Source organism: Catharus ustulatus, chromosome 4 (assembly GCF_009819885.2).
Source record: "Catharus ustulatus isolate bCatUst1 chromosome 4, bCatUst1.pri.v2, whole genome shotgun sequence".
NCBI classification, from domain to species: Eukaryota; Metazoa; Chordata; class Aves; order Passeriformes; family Turdidae; genus Catharus; species Catharus ustulatus.
Window position 1 is genome coordinate 35753402 of NC_046224.1, and position 19311 is coordinate 35772712.

The 19311-nt window shown below is 35.2% G+C and overlaps 1 protein-coding gene across 8 annotated transcripts in view; it reads right to left on the reverse strand.

The window, feature by feature from the left end:
- Positions 1 to 19311, reverse strand: part of CADPS2 (calcium dependent secretion activator 2) — a 292254-nt gene that overhangs the window by 20938 nt on the left and 252005 nt on the right. For 4 of the 8 annotated variants that reach the window (XM_033057248.2, XM_033057245.2, XM_033057242.2 and 1 more), the window contains 7 exons: positions 18891 to 19046; positions 16601 to 16748; positions 15570 to 15584; positions 12997 to 13071; positions 9671 to 9754; positions 9524 to 9556; positions 461 to 568 (listed from right to left, as the gene is read on the reverse strand). In XM_033057248.2, coding sequence (XP_032913139.1) covers positions 461 to 568; positions 9524 to 9556; positions 9671 to 9754; positions 12997 to 13071; positions 15570 to 15584; positions 16601 to 16748; positions 18891 to 19046 — 619 coding nt within the window. The remainder of the gene's footprint in view (positions 1 to 460; positions 569 to 9523; positions 9557 to 9670; positions 9755 to 12996; positions 13072 to 15569; positions 15585 to 16600; positions 16749 to 18890; positions 19047 to 19311) is intronic. The other 4 variants (XM_033057247.2, XM_033057244.2, XM_033057246.2 and 1 more) reach the window with 1 other exon arrangement.

Here is a 19311-nt window from a genome sequence, read left to right on the forward strand (position 1 = left end):
CTGGAAATCCATAAAATAAAATTCTGAAAGTAATTTCACAGAAGTACCAGTCAAACCCACAGATGTGCCTGGCATCTGTGTACTCTCTCTGTATACGAGCAGCCAGTGATATGTAAAAATTCTTAATTTAGGGAAATGTAATCCATGAACCACACCAATCCAATTCTCTCCACTAACAAATTAAAGATCAAAAGATGGAATACAATTGGACTATTCACAGTGGAACGATTACTATTTCAAATAATAATATTCTATCAATTTTATTTCTGACTTCTAGCACTTAAAAGTTTCAAGCAGGAAATATTTAAAGAAAGGCTGCCCTTGACAGTTGAAGTTTGTAGATAATGAACAAAAGAAAAAATTATCAACAGAGATGAATATCTAACCAGCCTGCTGAACACCATCAAAGTCCAGATTATCCCCTCTGATACCAGCAAACTTTGCAAGGCTAGTTACTTACATCAAATAACTTCTCTATGTACATTTCCTCATTGATCTTTTCTCGAAGGATATCCTGGTTTTGCCGAACAAACATAATGTAGGTGTCTGCTAAATCCATTCCTGGTTTCTGTGAAGACAAAAAGTGAGGGGAAGGGAAAGACAAACTCCTCAACAACTGAGACTTAAAAGAAGTTAAACATGATGAAAACAAATGTTACAATGCTCAAACATGTACAAACTGTATTAACAAAATCTGCTGCGAGATCTGGGTTAGTTAGCACGTTCAGGAGGTTTCACTATCAATGTAGTTCTACATGTTTTAATTTATGGATGTTCTGAGTCATAAATCAACATCGCCATATGCAGTTGAATGAAGTCTTGTCTCTGGCAACATCAATGGCAAACTTGGACATCTTCCCCTTTTTCTGACAGCCAGCCACTCGAGCCTGAGAGTGGAGATCCAAATCCTGCTATTACATTCAGAAAATGCTTTAAGAAGTATTCAGTTCCTTCTTCACTGCCTAAGATTTCTTCTAATTTGCTTCCAATGTACAGCTGAATTTTGTGTTTGATGTTAGCTTCAACTAACTGCAATTCAAACTAAGCTCAAGCACATTCCTGAAAGCAAATGGCATAAAAAGGCTGTTTTGAGTGTAGTCCTGTACCCTTATATTTTGTGAATTGTAGCACTGGTGCAGTCAGCTCAGAGGATGGCCAGGGGAGGAGCAAGGACCGAAGTTTCTCCCTTTTTGTACCAATATATGTTTTGTATGAACAGCAGAGCAGGCATAATTTTTATACCACACCCCCAAACATGAGGTAGGCTAGGATATGTTGTGTGTGTGTGTGACACTACAGCTGTACAGGCACAGTGGTGGCTGAACCTGCTCTCTCCTCTGAATCACTCTAGAATTCAGTTGCAATTTCTGGAACTCTGCAGTCATGAAAAGTTGTTCCACAATAACACTCTTAACAGTCTGCAAAAAATTTTCTTATTTCTTATTATCTTGTATGTAATATTTTGCAATGAATATGAACAGGTCTGAGCACATGAGGGAAGGAGAGGTGCAACATGTCCATATTAAAACTTGTCCAGAAACTGCTGTCATCCTATTACAGTAACAGGATGACAGCATTCTTTCCTCAAAGCTGCAGTGAGTGAAACCTCCTGGCCTAAGAGGTTCAACTATTTTTACCCTGAATCTACCACAGACATATAGAGGAATATGTTCCAAAATAAAAAGATTTTCTTTTTCATTTATACATGTGCATATATGGCAGTTTCATTTTTTTTACAGTAACCATTAAACGTGGAATTATGGCCAGCTTTGATATTTTTAGCATCTCCAAAACTCACAGTGAAAAACTGAAATATCTCCTACATTTGGATTGGTCATTCCAGAGGCAATTAAAGCCCATTGCTAAAACTTATCCCATCTATATATGCTTAGAACAAAGCATATATAGAACTCTCAAGAGGAAAGCAGGACCACTGATATTTACATCCGCATCACACACCTAAATCCTAAGCATAGAATAAAAAAATCTAAGATTTCAAAAAACAAGACATCTTCTGGAAAACCCGACTGACAGAAACCAACAGATGTTCATTAAAAAGTACCTTCCCTAAAATGTGATAGAAATGCTTTTATATTAAGACAAATCACAAAGAGAATCAGACTTAAAACAGAAAACTCCATATTTTACCTTAGTATACTCATTTGTGATGACAAAAGAGAATAAAATCAGTGTTGAAACCTTATGTACTTTCTAAAACCTGATAACAATTTATAGGAATTGTACTAGAGTAAACTTGGAGGAAAAGTGGAAAAATATTTTGAAATATCCAGAGATGGATGAAGGAGATAATCTAGTAAATGAAAGGCTGATTATAGTTCTTGAAGATACACATTCAAATCCATTAGTGAATCTTCCACTGAATTCTAACCTAGTGGTTCCGCAATTAATAGAATATTTTCTTCTACTAAGTTAAATAAAAAATGTTTATCTTGCAGACAGCCAAAGCAAGAAAAGTAACATTTCCCATCAGCATTAACTCCCTTATCTTCGAGATGTTTACCTAGTCTTGAAGCTGTGACATATGGGAATTTCACACCTAGTGAATATATTTTCATGTAGCTTGTGGCACAGGAGTGTAATCATTAAAAGAATATACACAAGTAAGAGTAACTGCAACAGCTGGTGACATTTACCAATTAGAATTACAGTTCTTTAAAACATTTTATCCTTCTTAATGTGTGCAGGATAATTATCTTTGAAATTGCTGTGGAAAAAAAATTAATTTTCCTTTTAAACAGTGTCTGACTGCAGTGGAAGGAAGTCAGGGTGAGGCAGATTATCAATACTCTGAATATGTCTGTTTTAAACTTCACCAAAATCATTGAAGGTTAATCATCTTTGCTCATGGTGGGCAAAGTACACATTAAACACTGAATGAACCAACAGTATATCAAATACTTCATTATCTCTTCATATTGCATGCATTGAATTTATTTGTTTTCTCTGAACATGTGGAAGAAGAAAAGAAAACTATTATAAGCATCAAAATAGCTTTAATGCTGCATATTTAATGTTTTAACTTTTCAAAATTAGGATTATGCGTTATTTGGAAACCTTTGATTACACTATCCTCTACTGATCTGCTTGAAATTATTAAGCATCAAAAAAAACCCAAGTTAACACAGAATTAAACAAAAAACAACTAAGAAGTTTCATGTACCTTAGAAGACAAAGATTTTAAGTAACTGTCACAGGGGGTATTTATTTTAAAAGACTAAAGCATTCCAGTCTCCACATCCATACTCAATTAAAAAAAATCTTTTCTGAATCTCTGGCAGAACATCTGCTGAAGTTAATGAGAGTTATTTGCACATCTTTGGGAGAAAAATTTAACCTGGTATGTCATCCAGGTAATATTAAAAAAATATATATTATCTAAAAGCTTCTCCAAGAAAAAAAGTAGGGTTTTTTAATGACAGTTAGAAAGTTATTATAAGTTTGTTTTATTCAGAAGAGCAGACAAGCTGTTTTGCCTATCTGAAAATGAAAGAGAACCAGACAAAGAGGTGAATAGAGAAACTGGAAACACAAAGACATCAAATAAAATACCAGGAAATTAAGAGTTGTAAATAGGGTTACTTTGTCACTGGTTACACAAGTAACTGAATACACTGGCGAGTGAATGAGTTTAAACAAGGGTGTAGGCTTCAGCACATTCTTTTTTAGGGTTAATCACTAGTTAACCTGGCAAGATGAACATGCTGTTTGGGGAAAAAAAAAATTTAAAAATCCTTGTTAATTATATACTGCAAGTGCTCTTACTTCCTGCTGCTGCACCTAATCCCACAGGTGCAGGTTGTCCCTTACTATTCACTGGTAGGTGGCTCCTGACCGCCAGGCACTTTTTCAGGGCAATAAATTCAGATAAAGAAGAAACAGCTTAATTTTCCCCATCTGAACAGGAAAACAGTATCATAGCATCTATTTTAACATGGAGGCAAATGTTAAAATACATTATTTCAGTTTCCAAGATGTTGTAGAAGTGGTTTTATGATTGACATGCCTGGCTCCCACTGGCAATATTTGCCTGAAGCACCTAGTGAAAAGTAATGCTGCATCGCCTTAATTTGAAGGCATTCAAATATTTTGCTGCTGAAAGATTGTAGTGGGTTTAATGCTGCCACTAATATTAGGCATTTTCCTGCAGGCAAGGTACACCTAAGTTTCTGAACAGCATTTTGCAATGCAACAGTTTGGCATAAATCTCAGTGAAAATCATGTACATTTGAAATACTTACGTTTATTCTCACTTTGCATTTGTCACATAGCATTTCTTAGTATCAGAGAGTACTAAATGAACTTATTTAAAGTTCATGTAATACTCTCTGAAAGAGAGTATTATGTTCAAAAACCAAGAAACCAGCATCATTCCACTACACTAGTTTTGCTGAGTTGCTATCGTGCCAAAACATTGATGTTTAAAAGATGATAACAGATGCTAGACACTAACTATATAATAACAAAATTCTTCCCGTTTTGTGTTTGCTCTCCTTTCCACCTCTTTCCCCTCCCTTGCATCCTGGAGGGAGTAATTTTAACTACAGCATGGTTGTAACAATGCAATGAAAAGGAGTGATGAGCTGGAGGGGGCTATTGTGAGGAACACAGGAGCTCCTTATTCAGTGTCCACCACTAAATGAAAGAGCATGTTGGAAAATTTCACTGCCTGAAAGTTCTTCTCTAAATACTACAAGGTTCATCACTTGGGCTTTGGAATTACAAAAATAAAATAGAATTAAATTACTTTTTGAATAAAAACCGCTTGTATCCATGGCTAGATCATCATCCCCACCATTTCTTACAAAATGAAATACATAAACCAGGCAGGAGGGTGCACCACTTGCATAGTCAGTGTATTATAAAGGTAACATTTTAATTTCACATGGTTATAAAAGAAATGGTTTTGTTTAAATGAAAAAATGCATTGCATTTTTTCTCTCTCTCAAACATCTTCTTGAAAAGAAACAGCAACTTTGGTAAAGAGGAAACGTGTGTATTTTGAGAAGTGTCATGAAAAATTTAAACTGCGACTCTGCAATCATTTACACAAACACCTTTTCATATACATACAGTTTCATTGCATTCATGGGGAGACACAGACATGCAAATGTCTGTGCCAGGATTTTGATTCTTAGTGTAAAAGGTCTTCAAACCAGTACAGCCCCTATGACAAAATTTGATATTAAAATATGCTTTTTTTTCTCCATACAGTTATATTTTACTATGCTATTTTAGCTTTCCTACTGATTAGTAGTCATCCTTCTGATTGTTATTTAAAAGGTATCTCAAAAATACTGCTGACTTAAAACAGATGTTTCTGGGCTTTCCCTCCAATTCTGCAATAGTTTGTTTTCACAGATTGGAAAACAGATGAGCCAGTTCCCAGGTCTGGGTATACAGAGGACAAGGAAGCCAGGAGAAGCCCTAAGCATAAGAATAATATCTCTTCTGTGGTCTTTTTTTAAAAAAAATAGAGTTCTACAAGAAAATCCAGCTTAAAAATGACTAGCACTGTATGGCCTCACCTGAATAAACACTTATTTCTCTCAAAAGGATTTTACTTCTTAAAATCATCTAAATGAGGCCATGCAGTACAAGTGTGACATTTGAAAATGAAGGTATCTGGAAGGTCTCCATGCAGATCTGCCTGGTAGGAGGCAGAGTTCCTTCTTTGGCCTCTACAAGACCCCATAAGTCAAATGCTGGCACATGTGTGAGGCCCCTTTTCATACCTTTGATCCCCACATAAAGGCAAGAGTGGCGCGAGAGGGCTGGCATTGTGCGAGCTGTGCGCTGCTGTCAGCCCTGGCTCCTTCAAATGGCCTCTCTGCACTTGCTATGACAGGTGGCCCATATGAAGAGAGGGAGGATTAGGTTCCTTCTGTGCCCTCTAAGTTACTGGCATAGATTACTGGCTCCTACAAAGAGATTTCAACATACCTTTCTGAACAAAAAGCAGTATATACATAAGCATGTAACTGGATGCTCAATTTGTATAAGTAATTGCTCTGGTTGTGTTTGTCAATGCAGAAAATGTGTGTAGAAATGACCAGCTAAAGACACAATTATTTGTATGCAAAACTGACACGGTGAGAAATTGAACACAATGAAATAATCTACATGATTAAGGAATAATAATCATTTGAGATTAACAACATACTTACTTTTAACCTCAATTTTACTGCATTTTTTTCCTATTCTCATTAATTAACTGGCTTTGTGAACAGAATATTAAAAAAGGGAAAAATGTTAGGTTGTACATCTACATCTCTTATGGATTGCTTGGACTTTAAGAGAAACTAACAAATGATTATAGTAGATTTGGATGAGCTGTGTATTCAAATCAGCTTCTGCATTCCCAGTTATCAAAACACAGCATTAAAAAGAGAACCAATGTCATCCTTACTTGTGCACTGCTTGTAACATTTGTGTTATTTTCCCCCAAACATTTGGTTACTTCTGCCTGCACAGCAGCTACAATTTTTTCCACTGCAGAGCCTCGCATACTCTGAAAATTACCAATAAGGAGAGCGTGACAGCAACTAGATTTTTTCATTATTAATTGTAGGAAATCACAAAACATTGTTGTTATTCTTCTTAGGCTGGGTAATTTTGCAGTATTGCTTTTATTTCTGTTGGGGTTTCAATTACCAAAACACATGTAGTGTCCATATAGCCCTCTATGCATACCTGGGATGAGAGCTCCTTGGGACTGCATGTGTCCCACTTCTTGAAGGGCATTCTGAAAAATTGAGGCTTATGCTGCATGTTTTCTTAAACAGTTAAGAAATGCCACAAAACTACTTTTTTTTTTTTTCCTTCTCTTGGATGTAATTAATCATAATTCTCTAGCAAGATTAATGAATAGAGAGGCAGGCAGTAAGAGTAGGTAGCATTTTTTCCAAGCTATCTGCCAAACAAACTAGAAGTCTGTGTCTGTCTCTCCCACCCTGGTCCTGAGAAACCGAGGGATGCTATCTAGGGAGCATGAACCTTCATGTTCAACTATTTATTGTCTAAACCTTCTCTCAATATTAATAGAATTAACCTTTAACTCCAAATGACCAGAACTCATCCAGGAATATCTTCCTTCCTTTTGAATAATTTACTATTTTTATTTACTTTCATTTAACTATTTTTATCTCCTTTACCTCTTACCCTCCCTCTAAAACATTTTGCTCAGTACTACCTTCATTTTCTTATAATGTCTTTTCTGCCTAGTTAGTTTCTTATTATTTCACTACAAGCCAGCATATTTTTCACTGTTTGCCAAATTCTGGTTATCAAAGATCAAAAACTCTGTCAAATCCACACACCCAAGCCCCCTGCATGTCCCCCCTCCCTTCTCTAGATGCACCAAGTGATCTCCTCAGACGAAGGTGGGGCACAGGGGCACGATGCCATTGTCCATCACACTGCAAGTCTGCACATATTTGCAGCTACATCAAAAGAAAGCGCTGACTGTGGTCACTTTCAATTAACTGTCACACGTGCAGCTATAAGGCAAGGAAGGACAAGAAGAAATTTTACAACATATTAGGTAAAAATAAAACCGTGAGGCGTTAAATTAACTTCAGTGCAGGCTTGCTAGTGTGCTGCCCCTCACTCCACTTCTCACTTCAGCTGTGAGCCCAGGTGATGACCTTGTGATGTGACGACTTTCAGCCTCCTCTTACAGCTGGAATTTTTTACTTTGACATCTGGTGATTTTAGGCCCTATTCAGTCTGGATGGCTGCTGTCACTTGTGACAGTAAGGGCTCTTGGCCTCAACTGCATCTTCACAACAAAAGAATGTGAAGAAGCAAAAGCAACCCTCAACCTATGAGAATCTTTCAATACAGGTAAAAAGACCTCCAGAATTTGGAAAATCTTTGTCTGGTCAGATCCACAGCTTCCCTGAAGCACAGTTTACATTTGTAGTTTACAGCTGTGGAACTACAGTTCAGTTTAAATGCTCAGAAAGGTGTGTGAGAAAGCTGGGAAGTGAAAACATTGTAATAATGCAAGGATCTTGATAGCCTGTCAATAATCTGGTTCTTTCTTCAAGCCCAGCACCACCATTCAGGGAATGAGAAGGGCAGGAGGGCTCCAGCAACCATCTCTCTGCTCGTCTCCCTTTTTCTCTGGAACAGTGTGACCTGATATACAATATTCCCCAGAGCTTGTGGCAAAGGTATTTTTCAGTTTCATTTTTATTGTGAACTTCAACATCAATGTATCCAGGCCAATGGTAAAAGACTTTGATGTTTCCTTCTCATAGATAGGAAATTTGGACAGTTTTCCACATTACCTGAAAGAAACTCATGAATTTGTAGTTCGGCCACTAATTTTTTCTTTAGGCATTTGGATCTTAAGTGCCTCAAAAAGGACCTTTGGCGACAGCTATACAGCACAATATATTAACAAAAGGTAAACTAAATTAACTGGATTTGATATTAGGTCATTCCTTTGAATGAAAAACGGCCTATCTTTTTCTTTTTTATAAAACAAAAGAGCACTTACAAAGGCAAAAAAAAAATTCAAAAGGCAAAAAGATGAGAAAAAAGTCTGAAAACGTCACCTGAAAACAATAGGAATGTTACAAATTATCTTATGAATAAAACAAATATAAAGATGGCAAAATTAGAAATTCCAGAGACAGAGATTTTTCCTTTTATTTAAGACACATGGATTGAAAAAAAATTCACTTAGGCTTGCATTTTTCATGATAGAAACGGTGAAGGTTTTGCTGATCACCACAAAGTTTAGCATATCTGGCATTCAGCTATATTTTAATTTAATTTTTTTTATTTACATAATAGTCACCACTTATATAATAATTGTAGTCTCTTTTTGCTGTGCTTGGAAAATAAGATTTTTTAAGAACTGCATTAAAAAGAGATGAGAATGCAGATTTATGAGAGAACAAGGAATACTGAGAGTGAAAATGACAACATCACATACTTTGCTTATTTAAAGAAAAGATATTTTACTCTCATACTCTAATAAAAATATTTAACTGAATTTTGCCTTTATATATAAAATACCTCCAACAGTTGCCCCTTTATTTTCTACTTATAGCACACAAACATTGCACAACTAATAGTAAATCAAATGGAGATTGGGCAACCAAGGGGTTAAATAAGCAGACCTGAGTCCTGAAGTAAGACATCATGAAATAATGGATATTCAAATATGATGCTTTTACTTTTATTTATACCACACATTTGAACAATTTATCCTCACAAAAGAGTATCTAAGTTACAATCCTCACTCTTCCACAGCTGAAAAAGTGCATTGAGAATAACCTTTCTACAGTTTGCTTTGAGGGTTACTTATTGCACAAGGGAAATGAAACATCCTCTCAGGGTTGTAGTGGCTGTTTAAATACTCTATGTAAAGCTGTAATGAATCTCTGTAGGAAATCAAAATGTCAACAATAAAAAATGTGAGCTAAACCCCTCCTAATTTCTGAATTATTATGAACAACAGAATAAATAGATCTAAAAGGGTTATACTTACCGGAACATCAACATATTTGGCAGCTGCTTTTACCTTTAGAAAATTAAGCACAAAACACACAGTAAGTACTTATTACTACAAATTGCACACCATTTCAGAATTATACACAGAAAGAAGAACAGAATCTTTGAGAATCCAAACACTTACAGTGAATGAAACTAATGATGAGAAGAAAGTACCTTCATCATATCTTGACAATTTAGACAGCACACCTTCTAAGACTGAAACAACCTGGTGGAAAAGCACAGAGAAAAATCTAAATGCACCATGTGAAAATTAAATATTTGGAATGAATTTTTTCTTCCTCATACTTGTCTTGATCAGCAGGGCAATGTGAACTGCAAATCTATCACTTTCTGCATCTCACAAAGTGCTGAAATCAAGGATAACCTTTCTGCAGCTTCACTTACTGATCAAACAGATGGAAACTGCTGGACCACAGCAGAAATGGAAACCCAACCCAAGGTTTCTCTTGAGGCAGGCCTGCTTCCAACACAACACTGTTGCCTCTAGAATGTGGGTGAATATACGTGCATATACGCAGTGTGTGTACCCAGCACGTATTTTGGGTAGAAATCACGTTATTTTCTAGGACCACAGCTTCAAAAATAGAGAACAATTGCTAAAGGTGCTGAGTGTGATACCATGTTTCTATTATCTTGCTATTAAATAGAAAACCAGCTCTGATTTCACCTGAAAGTGTAATAGCACTGGTTTTCTGCCAGCAGCATGAGCCGTTGTGCCAAGAAGGAGGCAAAAAAATATATGCCCACTCTCAGATGATGTGATTTCTCTTCCCTGGAGTTTCACCTGCTATTGTCTGAGTAGCCTGACTCCTCAGTAAGAGGTATGAATAGGTGTTTTTGCCAAATTTTTGTTCTGACAAAAAAAAAATCTCATTAATTGCATTAATTACAACTTTGAAGTCCCCCAAATTTGCCTTAAAGCAAAAAAAAAAAATCCCTTTTCATGTCCCTCTGTGATGTTAGGTTGCTCAAGTAATTCACAGTATATTACATAAAAGATCTGCAATTGTATTCATACACATTTATTTTACACATATAAATTGCTTTCCAGTTTATATAAAGATTGTTTTAAAATTCATCCCTTGCTCTCAACACAGTCATTCCCACAACCAAGAGTATCATTTTATGAGTGTGAGGATAGAACAAAATTCCATCTGGCATGCTGTTAATGGGCCCTGTAACAGTGTCACAACAGTGTCACCTCCAGAGGAATTGAGATCATCACTTTACAATAAGCCCTGCTCTTAGCAGTTCAAGGAGCAGGAGCAAGTGCAAACCTACATTTGTCATTTATCAATCTAACTTGTCATATTTACAGTGTTAATTAAGACACCGGTACGTAGGTGCCAATCAAAGAATAAATCCACATCACGGGAGAGAGTGGCAGTTGTTTCTGTACCCGCTTTATCAGACCAAATACCAGCTTTCTGCTTTGCAGTTGCATGCCTGTGAGAAGCTGCTGTTCATACTTTAGCTCATTTTATCTGATTGACAAGGATTCTTTCTGCAGGAAAGTGTTCAACTTTATTGTGCAAAGATTGGCTATGGAAAAGGCTGATTTCATAAACAACATAGTGTCCACAGAGCCAACATATGAATCCAATACAAGTGGGACACAAAATAACAGAGAGTAAAACATTTCAGTGTCAAGGATGTCTCTTTAAACAAAAGGCTTAGTTATGCAGCTGGAAGATTGTTTTCCAAGATGTCAGTGTATGGACTTGTGAAACTAAAAGCATTTCTGCACATACCTCACATCCTATGAATTGGTTACCCTGAGACACATTGAGCTTTGTTTCATCATTTTGTGCTATTCCTGTGATTTCTTAAATGCATTAGACTGATGTGTCTTGTGTATAAACTGCCCCACACAGTTCTCAACAAGTAAAAGCTCACTGAAGGAAAAGTGTTACTTTCAGTTTCATAAGTGACTTGTAGCTAAAAACAATGATTGAAACACTTATTCCACCGAAACACATAGGAGGTAATAAAGAGGTAAAGGCTGGAAAATAATGAAAATATATTAGATGCAGAAGATGCATATTGCTGTCATGCACGCTGATATGCATTTTTTCTGGCCAAAACCAACTCAGCCTTCCTTTGTACCCTCAGAAGCTTTTTGCCTTGAAACAGAAGCAATCAGGATGTCACTGGTATTTCACATCTCAAGCGAGGAGACTCTGGTTAAACTTCCAGTGATCAGCCAATGACACAGAATATTTGCTTCCTGTTTTGAGATTTCAGCCTCTGGTATTACTGTGATAACTAATAATACAAATCCCTTGGTATTGACAGCAGTTGTCTCTAGAATTTCTTGTACATACATCCCGAAGGAGTATGATAATATTCTTCCTTTTTTACAACCTCAGGTATAAAAAAAAAAGAAATAAATCAAAAAGTTTAATCTTTAATAGCACAACTTTTTCTCATTAAGTTCCCCTTTCTTCCTCTTCAATAACACTAAACCATAAACTGTAAGATTAGCTGGGAGCTATGATAGGCAACATGTAAAATTTCAAACTGTTCAGTTGAACTGCTTGTAATTATGTTTACATCAAAACTTCACTTTAGACCAATAAATGTGTGGTTTTCTCACAGTTATCAATAACGGGAAACATTTATTTTAAACCTCTGTAATGATTCTACAAAGCCTTCCTCTTTAACTGATAGGTGTCAATCCAAAAATCACATTCCCATCCCCCATCCCCCCAGCAAGCTGTGACAAGTAAAAATAAAGGCATGATGAAAATATGATCAATGTCTTTTTGACACTAACTCATAAATTCTAAATATATTGCTTATTTTTCCTACTTTGAAAATCACATATTTCTGGGCAGCTTGCAATGTTTAGATAACAAAACTCCTTATAAAATCTTTCAGAAAGGAAAGATACTGTTTAAGTTTTCTTCACTTATTCTGCTTACATCATGTCAAAACACATTTTATTTCTAAAAATAAAAGCCTAAAAAATCTATTTCAAGAAACAACAACTTATACAATATTTTTAATTAAATGGCTTGTGGACCAGAATATCATTAAAAAGTTGAACTGAAACTCTGGATATTGTCCACCTCTAAATATGAAATTTAAATACTAAATGATAGGAAGAAAGTTCTCATGTATGAAATTCAACAGAAAATAGCACATGGTATTACGTTAAACAATATTGACAGAATTTAGTCCTACCAGTTCTACTAGCTGCTAGCAATTCCTATCTACAACAGAAACACAAAAGGCAAACTTAATAGCAGGCAGTATAGAAATTTTTTACTTAATTTTTATACAAATTAATTTTGTAAATTCAGTATTATTTTCCCAAGTAGTATTTACAAATCATGTTGTACCCCACAATTTTCATATGTCAAGAAAAAACTGTGATATTTGAATACTTCTCCAAAGTTCAACCATTTTCTGCTGTATTATAAATTAAAATGTAAATAGTTTTACCTTTGAAACAAGAAGTGAAATAATTTCTTTAACAGTTTCTTCAATCAAGTCATCTATTTTTGAATGGTATTGTTGCTGTAATTCAAAACATAAAAAAGCATTAGCATGCATATGAACACACACTTTTGTCATAAGTCATAAACGGTGCAAAGCTGATAACCCTGCCAGATCAGATTTACTTAAAATTATCATTTTGAACATCAGAAGAACAAATGCTTGAAAATGATCCACCCAATCAAAAGTTTCTTGCATTCTGTGTTGAAAATTTTCCCATGTACACTGTTGAGTTAAGCAGCTAATGGGGTTATTATTTAGATGAATTGAGTTCTTACACTTATTCAGGCGAAGGAATGTGAAGGATAGTTTTTGTCTTCTCCTATATAATTAAGGTGGCCATGTATTTTTTTCTAAAGGGTTGGTTTAGCTGGAGAAGCAAAAAGACTAGAATAAGATTTAATTAATACAGCATTTCATGTCTGACAACTCTCATTCATAAGTTATTTTAAATGTCCTCTAGAAATAAAATGAGCTCCAATTGTTCATCCTGAAAGAGCCTTTCTGTTAGCACAGTGAGCTTCAGTTTATACAAATCCTACAATATGCTCAAGCAAGGGCAAAATTAAAATTTCATCAACAAAGCAGAATAGACGGTAACAAATTAATAGGCCATAGGAGGCATAATAAAACAGACTTCATTCTCCATAGCCTTTTTCTTTTGCTTTTTCATAAAGAAGGTGCCTTTAAGTAAATGCTTTTAAAATAAATCCGAAAGACTTTTTAGATAATCCTTCTGAAATTAACGGGAACTAGGGATCCCATTCTGTCAAGGAGGCACATCAATTTAAACAGTAATTCTTCCTTTAGAAACATTTATCTGACAGCAAAGATTGTCCCCAATAGCCACTTCACAGAAAATGTGACTTGTAAAGACTAACCCTATCTTCCTAGTTCAAGGCTACTTGGAACAGCTAACAGCATAATGCTTGGAGTAAAAGTATTGAGGTCAGTGTAAACATTAGCCTAACTTAGCAGCTGCCAGCAGAATAGTTTTCAGAGTTCTAAGTTTTTATAGGCTATTTTTCTTCTGTTATAGAGTTGGCATACAAATCAAAACATTAATTCTGATCTGATGAATATTTTTAGGAATGATTTTCTAAAAAGCACAGATATTGAACTTGGGTTTAAATTAAGAGAGAATAAAACTATGAGATGTATTTGCCCACATACACGTGTCTGCTACAGGCGCTAACACCAAATGTCAATTTTTGCTTTTAATATCTTTTAAAGTTTAAACACTTGAAAAATGTAAATACACAACTCAGACAAAGAGCTGTGGTCACACTGGAACAGTAAAACAGTATTTTAGAAATACATCAAAGAACTTTCTACAATTTCATATATACTATATTCCAGCCATATTAATGTCTTGACCAATAAAATATTGTCTTGATTTGCTAAGGGGTCTAACCACCCCAAACAGTGTGTGGCATCTGTTGCTTATCACTCTTCAGAAGGCAATGTTTTCTTACTCTCTGGAAACCATAAACAATTATTCTCCCACTGATGAATGTCAAAAGTGTATATATACTCCTGTGATCCATAAAAAATCAGTTGTCTCTCTCAGAAACCTTCCGCGACTTTATCTCCACAGCCCATTAAATTAATGAATCTATGTCTGTAAGACCAGTTTCTATTTTTGTCCCTCTTTTTTTCTCACCACAAAGCAAATACAATTTTGCAGAAATTGAGTATAAATAGTAACTTCACTTCTGAACAAGGCAAAAAAATAACTGAATCAAGCTTTTCAAAAACCACAGCATTCCAAAACCATGACATTTCTTTAGAAATAATTTTTAAATCACTTTTTTTTAAAAAGATCACAATAATTGTGAATTTTAAAATCACAATATTTTCTCATTATTTATTTTGAAAACCATGAGATCATAAATATTCAAACCCACTTCTCTCCAGTGCTAATTTCCACTAAGTCACCCTCAGCAGAACAAAACTTCAGGTCTTTGTGGAAGATGATTTGACTCTGGGCATCAGAAGATGTCTGAAGTTTGTCTCCTAGTGGCCTGTCTGCCAGTGCAGGCAAGAGGAATGACACATGCTGGAGAAGGGGGCTGTGCCACCTGTCTGCAGGTCATTATAGAGGCACTGCTATGGCCTGTCCCCAAGCAGCATGGGCAGTGTGTGTTTGCAGGTTACTGCTTGGACACACATGAAAGGTGAAATGGCAGCACCAGCCCACACACAGCTGATGGCTGTGGTTTACTTCTGATGAGCCTCACTGAGAGGTGAAAGAACGCAACACTTTGTGACCTGGTAAGACAGGACACTGAGTCTGGAAAGCAGAAAAGTGAAGACTTCATCTGGAATCACCCAGGAGTATGAACAAGGGAAAAACTGAGAAGCTGATATCAGTCTGTTGCACAGTCACACTGTGAAGGAATTCTGAGGGCCTGGCTAACAAATTAAACATGAAAAGCAATATTACCATTTAAAATGGAATGTGGCTGTTAATAGTCAATGAAAAAAAGTAAATTAAAAAACAATAAAAAGACACTTACCCATTGACTAGCAAACTGGTTCATGTCACGGAAAACCAAAAGGAAAAATAAAGACAACAGGGTACAAAATGAAAATGATGAGTGTCTCACTGAATTAGGGAAAAAAAGGACAATTACATTGAATATGCTCACTTGAAAAAATTGGTCAATGAAATGAAGAACACAGCACAGAAATGCAACAGAACAACTGAAAAAAAATATGTCCAAATAGTGTAATTGTGAAGGTGCCTAAAGCAGACATATATTTTTGTTGCCAAATTCTGAAAAATGTTTTTACTGTCTCTATAAAACCATCTCAAACAAATTACAAACCAAATTACATGTTAATGGATTAGCACAGAAAGAACAGTTTTAATTTTTTGCTGGTGGTTTCATCAATCTACATAGCATAGCCTTTTCATTTCACACATTATTCCTGCTGAGAGTGACAACACGAGAGTGATGGAAGTCAGTGAAGTTTACATATCCTTCAAAAGCACATCAGTGCTCCACTGTGGAGTATCCACAGTCCTGGCAGCAGACTACTGCCAAAACAGTCCCCGTCCTTGGGGACCAAATTAAAAAAAACCCATTAAATTACCTGATTATTTCTTTCCTCTATTTTCAGCATATTCCTAGGCATGAATGCTGGGTCTAGAATCCATTTAAAATCAAACCTTATTAAATTAAAACCTGTTTGCAAAGGACAATATTTTGGCTCTATTTTACAGTTACAAAGGATTCATGAAGTGGGCTCTTTTTCTGTTGCAACCTGAGAGAAATTCGTGGAGGGGCTGTGAGTCAAGAAATCCTCTGAATGTTCAACAGACTCACAGGTCAAAGCAAACAAATTACAGAAGCACTCTGTGTGCTCTGGTGGAAGATGAGGAGCTGTGTCTTGCACGATGCTTCTAGGGATCATCTGATGCACACTTCTGTCACAACAGAGCTATTGATGCATCTCAGTTTGAAATTAATCTAAGGACAGTCTGCAGTATGAGATGTTTCAGATCAACCAAACATGGGAATTAAACATACAAAATTCCACTTACCTCTTGGCCCCCATCCAGTATGCAGAGTTTAGCTGTCTGTTTCTTGGCGTCAACTAAGACGTTAAACATTGTACACAGACAAGGAGGGATGCGCAAGTCTGTTGATTTGTTTGTCTTTTGCAGTTTCAGTTCAAACGCAATTCTTGTTCTGTTTATTAAAACACAATTTGGAATGTGAGTACCTCTGATATTTCTGAACAGCCACAGTAAACATGTCTAAATCCTGCTGAACCTGTTGGCTTAACGAAATACATATGCACGAGAACATTTTAGAATTATAATTCTGTAAATTCAGAATATCAACCTTTCAATAAACAATTGCACTGATGGTAATCTCAAGGTTCTCCACTTCTTCAGTGAATTCAGTTGAACAATAAAAGTATTATGTTCTTGCTTTCTAGATAACAATATGTTTCCTTGTGTTTAATTTAAAGCAATGAAAATAGCCCTTATTTTCCAGCTTTTCTATGCTAAAATACAGTTTATTGTATAAAATGCTTGGTTCTAAAAAACGTAAGGAAGAAATCCTATTCTGGTTTTAATGGAAAGAGAATTTTAATAAAGAAAATGAGTTTAATATTAAGAAAATATGAATATTTATATAAAAAATTAAGACATATAACGAGATACATGATATAAACCCCTTATTTTCTTCTCACATTAGTGTAAATAAGGAGCAATGTCATTGAAATAAACTATAATTCAACATACATAAAGATAAAATGTTTTATTTGCACCCTTATTTTTAAATGTGTGTACCAGAAATTTACACAATATTTTTGGAAGATGGGAACAGTAGAATCCTATTTCATTTTAAAAATTCTTAAGATCATATCAATATAACAAGAAGGGTTATAATAGAAGAACTCCATCTTTATTTCTGAGTTGCTACTCTAATCTTTATTACCTGACATACAGTATCTTTTACCACACAAAAACATAATTAGTGTATTAAGATTGGTGTGTTATGTATTAAGACTAAAATATTAATATATTTTATAGTCCTGTTGATAAGACAGTAAAGTTTTTTTTTCTTTTTTCCAGCTCAAAATCTGTACAGTCCATATATTAGTAGCACTGAATCTCTTTGCTACTCTTTCTATGTTTTTAAGACTAAGTCTTAAATAGACTAATAGTCTTCCATTCCTTTAAGATTTCACCATTTTTCTAAGATTTCTTAGACAACTGTAATTGACTGAGCTTCTATTCAAATTCTTTACCGTCAAATTCTTTAGAACAGATGGGTTGCTTTGATTTTAATGTTTTCTACCTTTCTTTGTTAGAGCTTTACCTTTTATTCCATTCCCTGTATCATTCCCCTTTCATAATCAAATAGAAAAGTTCTTTTAAATGTTTCTGTATTTTCAATCATGATTTCATCATTCTAGCTCTACAACAGGTTCATATCCTTAGCCTGAGGTTCTACTTTTTCCTGCTGTGTTTAGAGAAATAATGCAATACTATGTCATCTGTAAAGATTCTCTGCTTGTTTAGCCATTCTCATCAATATTGTACAATTTATTTTCCCCTATTTTTAATTTTTTTTAAAAAAATCTGTATTTTTACATGTCCAGATTAAGCTTTCTGGAGCACTTAATTGTAGATCATATGTAGACATACCAATATTTCTTCTAAACTCAGTGATATTTACTGAAAGCTATGGCATCAGATTGCCTATATTTAATTTAAAAGACTATACCAATAATGCTAAGAAACAGCTCAAGGAAAAAAACACTATATTTTCTATAATTTTCTATAATTTTCAGAAGTTTACCATTATAAAACTTAGTTTCAGCTGGATGACTATCAGCCAGCCTTCTTTTGCTTGTTGTATAAATGCAGAAATATTCTACACTCTATAGTTTGTAATATATTTCTTAGAGATAGTACTCTAAAATTGACAAATTAAATAATACTATTAACTGAACATGAAGAATAACGTAGTAAAAGGGGACGGAAATGTGCAAAAAGAGAAAGATTTCTTCTAGTAGAATTCTGATTTCTGTTAATATTTGCCACTAATATGGAATAGAAAAAAAAACAAACTTGCTTTATTCACTTCCAAGGGTCTATTAACAACAGATAGAGAAATTCTCCTCGGTATTTCCTAGATGTTGCCAAATTGCTGATTGCCAGATGCTGGAAATAAACACAAGTCATGGTCTCTTCAGAATTGCCCTGATTCCTGTCACAGGATTCTGGTACAGATACACCTCTGCAAGCCAGCACAACCCCTCCTGTGTTAATTTTCAAATTTCTCCCAATTTCCAAGTGATCATTGCAACTGTACCTTTTAACACAGGCTTCTATCATGTCAGTGGCCATGAGTTTAAGTCTCTGCTCTAAATGGTGGGCAAATTCTGGTTCTGGCCAGTGAAGATCAAAAACAAACATCTGCAGAGCATCCAGTTTCCAGAAGAGATCTTCTGATGTTGCTGATCCATTGCTACAAGAAACAAAACAAAACAAAGTCCCCAAAAAACAGAAGATAAATGTATTGATGTCTATCTCAGTTGCCATATAATTAGGGTAATAAGATTTCCTTATCACACCACCTTTCTTCTTCATTTCCCTATGTCTTTTAGTACAGTTGCTCTTATTTAAAAAATGTGGAAAAGGTACTGGGAAACTTAAAATATATCCCCTTAGGGTGAAAAAAGTGAATTATTTCTCATTTGTTAGCTGAGAAATATGGCAGGATAGGCAGGTAG